This window comes from Rhinolophus sinicus, chromosome 12, assembly GCF_057876585.1.
Source record: "Rhinolophus sinicus isolate RSI-liver-muscle chromosome 12, RSI-T2T, whole genome shotgun sequence".
Lineage (NCBI taxonomy): Eukaryota > Metazoa > Chordata > Mammalia > Chiroptera > Rhinolophidae > Rhinolophus > Rhinolophus sinicus.
Window position 1 is genome coordinate 22899842 of NC_142512.1, and position 7006 is coordinate 22906847.

Genomic DNA, 7006 nt, shown 5'->3' on the forward strand with positions numbered 1-7006 from the left:
TACAAGGTCAATTATCCATCGACAGGAAGAGAAATCAGCCACAAAGTCAGCCATGGCTCTTGGATTTCAATCCGTGGCTACTAGTGCCAGACCTACAGAAGCAGAACTGAAAAAGTATTTCCTTTCGCAGGGTAGTTTAAATCTCTAGTACTCCAGTCCTTAAAATTGTTAAGTCAGGGACTCTGAATGAAGGAGTAAGGCTTTGCTCAGAAGTAGCTAATTAAATGGGGGGCGGGGAAGTACACAAAAGCACATTGATTTTTTTCTACCTTTATTTATAAAGAGCATTTAAGTCCTCCTCCTGACACAGACACAAACATTCACACATCCAAGAAGGAGCTCATTAAAAACAACAACAACACAACTCGGGGACAGCGGGACCTTATTTAACATCAGTCCGTGTGCCCGACCCAGGGATCACTGGGAATGTTTCCTCAGATATGACACCGCACCTCACAGACAGGAACAGCGACCTGGATCTGTAGGCCCACCCACCTGCCAGGCAACACAAAGCTGCACTCAGTCTTCAGCATCATCAAACTGTCCCGTTTCAAAGACCATCTTGGAATAGTGGGGTATCAGTGGAGGTGGATGGTGCCAACTGGGGTCATAGATCATATCTCCTTGTGGGGTGCAGTACACCCGAGGTTTCACCTCTTGAGAAATGCAGCCCTGGATGTCGTCAGCATCTGCAGGCAGTTTCAAAAGACAGATGAATGGAAGGAGGGAAGGTGAAAACAAATAGCCAACAAATGTCTAGGGGACAGACACTGCACTTTGTTTTAAAAACACACTCACAGTACACTGAGTCCTCCTTTCCTGAAGGATTGCAAGCATGTTTTCTGAGGCAACCCATAGCTGTGCGGCTCAGCCAAAACGTTCTCAGTGCAGAGGAAGCAGCTGGATAACAGAGCACTTCTGTCTGCAGCTTCTCAATTTACACAGAGATATTTGGAGAGAGTAACACTATGCCAGTGTTAAAACTGATACATTACGGAGTCAAATGCAACATTTCCATGTTTTTTTGTTTTGTTTTTTCTCAATCTGAAAGAGAAGCTGTCACAGACATCCCAGATCTAACAGGTATCAGGCGAAGCTCACAGGTGTGGGTCCCTCTTCCAAACTGTCTGCCTTTGGGGGTAATCTGGGAGGAGAGTCTCGAACCTTGGCCTAGGACCCAGAAATTCCATACCTACCATACGGATTCCCTTGATCTGTTTTCAATTCCAAGTCCCAGTCCTCATGAAAGAGATCATCAGCCTGTTCCTTGGGCGGACAGCTGGACACCCCTTCTGACAGCTCCCAGGCATTGAGTTCCCCATCAGAATCGTCATCCACGGCAAAGCCGCCTTCTTCAGGACGGGTGCCCTCACCACCAGCAGGACTATCGTTAGGGACGCTCCGCACTTCACTGACTAAGAAATCGACAGAAGGAAGAAGGTCTTAAAACAACTGACAAACCAGAGAGGGCCTACCTGTGTGCTTGGAAAATGTTGGGCAGACTTACTAAGAGGCCAGCAGTAACACAAGTGTACCAGAGTTCTTTAGCTACCTGAGCACTTTAAAAAATAAAGTTTCATCAACATTTTTAGAAGTAGGGTTGATCGATTATTTGCAATAAGACGTTTTGCCTTGAAAAAGACCACCAATTACCCTGTCATGCAATTCACACAGGGAGCCAGGCACAGTTTACATTTTCAGGTCATTTATATGTCATTGAGGCAAATGAGAAACTTTCATACTACAGGTGAATTGAATTTTTGCTCTTCTGTTCCTCCCTTCATCCTCAAAGAGCATGTTACAGGTGAGCACAGGACAAGGGGGGGGAGTGGGAGAAAAGCAGGGAGAAGGTCAGAACCCATCTAGTCAGACTGGATAGCCACCATAGCTGCTCCTCCTGAAATCTGGAAGGGCTGGAAGGTACATTTTCAAAAGGGTCTCAAAATAATGGAAGACAAGTATGGGAAAAACAATGGACCTCCAAGCATATAAGTATATCATGCAGGGACTCTGGTCCTGCGTCCCACACAAGAACGCAGGATATGGTGAGGCCAAAAAGGAACACCCACGGAGCCATAGACAGGGGAGTCATACCACTATACTCTCGCTGGCGGCCGGGCGAGACACAGGAAGCAGGAGCCACACAATCCACCATCCACACTTGCTAGCTCCACTTGCTAGTCGCAATCCGCAGTCTGCTTCTCTGCCAACCAACCAACCCCACTTGCTGGCATAGTCATGGCAGTTATATTTGTGGCTAATGGCTAACCGGTAACAGCTGATGGCCATCTACTACCCGAGCCAGCACCTTTCCACAAGAGGTCAAAAGCATGGAAACTGCTCTCTGGGACTCTGTCCCCACAAAGTGCTACGGTGATGCCAGGTCAGAGTTAGGAAATGAATCAGCCTAAAAACAGCCATGCTGTTAACACAGTTTGATGACAGCTATAAGCAATAAAGAAATAGTTCAGGGCAGGGGCTCTGGAGCCAAACTGCCTGAGTCCAAATCCCACTTCTGCCAATTACTAAATGTGTGATGGAGCTGAAATGTACTTGACCGATTCCTCAATAGCTTGAACGCAGAATTACCCCACAACCCACTCCTAAATGTATACCCAAAAGAATTGGAAACAGGTGTGCAAACAAAACTTGTACAAAAATGTTCACAGCAGCACGATTCACAATCACCAAAAGATGAAAACCACCCAAGTGCCTATCAACTGATGAATGGGTAATACGCGAAATGTGATATATACATGACAGAATTATTCAGCCATAAAAAAGGAATGAAGCGTAGGCATGCTTCGTTTTATTGCACTTCACAGATGTTGTGGGGTTTTCTTTTGCAAACTGAAGGCAAGACCCTCCATCAGCAAAAAGATTACGACTTGCTTTATTGGGATACTTGCTTTATTATAGTGGCCTGGAACCGAACCCACAATATCTGCAGGGTATGCCTGCATTGATACATGCTACATGAATGAACCTTGAAAATACACTGAGTGAAAGAAGCCAGACACAGAAGGCCACATGGCGTATGATTCCATTTATACGTAACTCACATTTGCCTGTCCAGCATAGGTAAACCCACAGAGACAGAAAGCAGATTAGTGGCCACCAGGGCCACAAGGAAGTGGGGAATGGAGTGTGGCTACTTACAGGGCACAAGGGTTCCTTTTGGGGTGATGAAAATGTTCTGGAACTAAATAAAAGTAGTGGTGGTTATACAGCACAATTGTAACTGTGCTAAACACCACTGAATTGTATGCTTTAAAATCATTAAATGGCAAATTGTATGTCTTTTACCACAATTTTTTTTAAATTTGCTCTGTGCCTTAGTTTCCACATCTGTAAAATGGAGGCAGTATTGTTGAGTTTGTTTTTTTTTGTTTTGTTTTGTTTTTAAAAAGGAAAATAATCACTTAGAATTGTGCCTGGCACAGAGTGAGTACTCAATAAGTGTTAGTTGTTATGACTATACTTACATGCTTGGTGCTTTCTCTAGGCCAGTATTACCCAACAGAACTTTCTATCATCTCTGCTGTCTGGCAGGCTAGCATTAGCCATGTATAACTGCCGAGCATTTGACATATGGCTACTGCAACAGGATCTGAATTGTTTCATTTCATTTCATTGTAATTAACTTAAATTTAAATAGCACCAGTAGCTAGTGGCAATTACAGTTCTACATCTGCTCACCAAATCCTCAGAACAACCCTCTGAGAGGTAAGTATGATTATCCCCATTTTAAAGAAAGGATTAAGTGATTTATCTAAGACCACAAAACTCGAGCCCAGGACGCTGACGTGGAGCTGACAGTGAAAACAATTTTGCCTGGCTCCAAAGCTTATATTCTTCCTGCTGTCCTACACTGTCTTTCTCTGTAAACAGGATGGGTTTGGACCTAAGGTCAGGACTTCCCTTAGGGATGCTCCAGTAGGGCTTCCAAACAAGGGCACTGTTGAAACCCTAGGCAGAAAAGGCAACGCGGCAGCGAAAAGGAGGACTCGCTAGAAGAGAAGGTGGTAAGACACATAGGGACCGTCCCTGTCGCTCCCTCAGTCTCTTCCAGCATCCACCCCAGTCTCTGCCGTCTACTTGCCTAGTCCATCTGGGGCCTTCTCAATCTCGCTGTCCTGACCGGAGTGGTCATCTGGGGCAAAGCGAGCCTGCGGGAAGAAAAAACAATTACCCAGGACTTGGATGTCTGGGGTAGCCCAGTATTAAGCTCTAGGTTCTCAGACGCAACCCCACCCTTCCATACTCCCCATATTTGTGAGTGGGGCTGGGACCCTACAACCGGTATTTGTGCTTTGTCCTATGAAGTCAGCAAAGCTAGCGGGAGAAGGGCCTTGGCTCCTTCCTGTTCCTGCAGGCATCACCCCAGCGACACTTCACCCTGGCAGCTGGCGCGTCTTCCCATAGCGGCTGCTGAACCCAGCTTACAGTTTGCCAAAACTTGCAGAGCCAGCCTCATCATCCAGCCCTCTCTTCAGAGGTCTGACGCCCAGGCTCTCAGGACTCCTCCTCCAGGCTCAGAGCTGGGACAGCACCCTCTCCTCAGAGGGTGGAATTTCAGCTCCCCAAAGCCGCTCCTCTAAGCACGTAAATTTGAACCATTCCAACCTCATCCCTTGGTTCCCTAGGGTTGGTAGCTGTTTCTTGCCCGTTCCTACCTCCATGTTCACTTTTTAACTTGTCGGTTACTTAACTTCTTAGCTAGTTAACAGCTCTTTCTGTCCAATTCTGTCTCCTGGCTGATACACTGGAAGGAACAGAAGTTTAGTTCCTCTGCGATGATGAGGGAAATCTTCTTCCCCCACAGCCAACCATATGCTTCCCTGCTCTCATCACTCAAAAGTTCCTGAAATCCTATCACCTGTAAGACCTCTTCCTAAACGGAACAAGGAATGTCCACAGCCTGCATGAAAAGACCTGATTTCAATTCCAGCTCTGCCATTCATTCAGGGTGTGACCTTGAACTTCAACCACTGTGTCTGGGTTTCTCTCTCAGGAAATTGAGAATGATTGTTTTGACCTTGCAGGGGGCTTATGATGAGATAACATTTATGAAAACACTAGTACCATTTAATTTAAATCCACCTTCTTTGTGGCTACATCTAAACTGCTCTTGGCACCGGCCCCAATTAGCTTATGGTCTAGTCATACCTGGATTTTTTTTTTAACTTTTATTTATTTAAGTGTGTTTTTCCAAGATCTATCAGCTCCAAGTCAAGTAGTTGTTTCAATCTAGTTGTGGAGGGCGCAGCTCACAGTGGCCCATGTGGGGATCGAACTGGCAACCTTGTTGTTAAGAGCATCACGCTCTAACCGACTGAGCTAACAGGCTGCCCCCAAGTCATACCTGGATTTAAAGTGTCAATTCCACCTCCTGTAGTCAGTGACAACCGTTGGTGACTACTGCTGGACCTCTCACTTTGACCACTGCCCGAGATCTCTGTCTCCCCACTCTCCCACCCTGCCCAGCCTTACAGGGTTAATCAATGCTCGCCTCAAAAACCTTCAGCTCCACTGCAGGAGTACAGAATTAGCCATCGCATTCACACATGCCCCTCACAAGCCATCAACCTGTTGAGCATCTTTCTCTCTCCAAGCTCTGAGGCCCAAGTCCCCAAGCATTTGCCCTGCATTCCCACCTCTCCAGGCCTCTGCAAGCACCACCACCCTCTCACCTTGGAGAGGTAGTGCACATACCTTTCTGCTATGCCCTGACAAAACGAGGCTCATCCTATCTGCACGCCAAAGTAATTTTCTTTGTAAGTCTATCACTCCATATTTTCCTTCTTACTTTGGTTACGTAGTATCTTTGGTGCTTCAACAAGCACGCCATTCCTCCAGCCAAAAAGCATGTCTACCGTGCCAGGCACTACGCTAGGTGCCCGGTTAACAGCAGTGAACAGAAGGTTCCTACCCTCGAGGAGCTCACCAGCTAACAGATTACTGACTGTAAATAAGGGCAGGTGATGGCTGTAACAACGGTCTTTAAAAAACCAGGAGCCGTCCGGAGCGCAAATGAAAACAAGTTTCTGGAAAACCTGCGTCAAACCCGGCCTTTGGGTTTCATTAACTAGAAAAGGAGCGCGCATGAGACATCATCGGGTGCTCAGGGTCAGCTGAGCATCCTCACCAGTAGACACAGGTCCTTCAGGGAAAGTCGCTCTCCTCGCGCGCCCTCACCTGGCCCCTGTCCAGGCCCCCAGCTCTCGGTCATCAGCATCACCTCCCATTTAGCAAGTACGCAGAGGCGACCCCGGGGACCCGCAGCCTTTCTTCCCCGCCAGGCGCGTCCACCCACGCCTTCGAGGTGCCCCGCCCCGCATCCCCACACCCCGCGGCCCCTCGGCCCGGCGGTTTCCAGCTCGAGCACGCGCCCAAACGGCGCTCTGCGTTCACCGGGAGGCCCCAAGCGGGCCCGAGGCGCTTCCCCGGCTCCGCGGCCCCTGCAGCTTCCCGACCCGGCCGCAGGTGGTGGCTGCGCCGGGCCCCAGCGCGGCGCTCACCCCTGAGCTGGGGGACGCCTTCCGCGCGTAGGGCAACGGTGGACCCCGAGGCAACTCCGCGGTCCCCAACGCCTGGGCCCCAGCGGTCTGAGGGTCCATGCCCAGCCGCTGCTCGGTGCCCTGAACGCTGATCGGCCACGTGACGCGCCCGCCTGGCTGCCAGCCCGAGGATACGCCGCAGAGGGGCCAATCAGCCGGGGGGTGCTCCAGCACGAGGGGGGGGCGGGACCAGGGGCGTCACGAGGAAGGCGGGGGCGGGGCGCCGCAGGAGGGGCGGGGCGCGCCCGACAGCGAAAGCCCACCTACTGGTCCCAAATCTGATATTTGTAGCCCCAACTAGTGCAGGCAAGGCGGGACTAGCTTGGTCTGGAATGTCAAGTGTTATCCCTTCGCAGCTTAAAAACCTCCAATTCCTATTACCCGAGTCTACATGATAGTGTATAAAGCTCAGCTCTCAAAACTTTTAGTACAATTGTAGCTCACCA

The 7006-nt window shown here is 49.1% G+C and overlaps 1 protein-coding gene across 2 annotated transcripts; it reads right to left on the reverse strand.

The window, feature by feature from the left end:
- Positions 1-254: 254 nt before the first annotated feature.
- On the reverse strand, positions 255-6746 carry COPRS (coordinator of PRMT5 and differentiation stimulator). 2 transcript variants are annotated; one of them, XM_074319466.2, is made up of 4 exons: positions 6522-6746; positions 4099-4169; positions 1197-1411; positions 255-689 (listed from the first exon to the last, which is right to left on the reverse strand). In XM_074319466.2, exons 1-4 carry the CDS (start codon positions 6618-6620, stop codon positions 520-522), a joined length of 555 nt encoding a protein of 184 aa, XP_074175567.2. In that variant the 5' UTR covers positions 6621-6746; the 3' UTR covers positions 255-519. The 2 variants fall into 2 exon arrangements, with proteins under 2 accessions (XP_074175567.2, XP_019606285.3); XM_019750726.3 differs by having other exon boundaries at positions 1197-1415; positions 4103-4169; positions 6522-6729.
- Positions 6747-7006: the final 260 nt, after the last annotated feature.

Coding starts and splice junctions, on each gene's coding strand:
- COPRS (XM_074319466.2), bottom strand. CDS start 6,620: ATGGACCCTCAGACCGCTGGGGCCCAGGCGTTGGGGACCGCGGAGTTG. Junction 4,170..6,521: donor AGGCGTCCCCCAGCTCAGGG/GTGAGCGCCGCG, acceptor TTCTTCCCGCAG/GCTCGCTTTGCCCCAGATGA. Junction 690..1,196: donor AGATCAAGGGAATCCGTATG/GTAGGTATGGAA, acceptor AACTGCCTGCAG/ATGCTGACGACATCCAGGGC.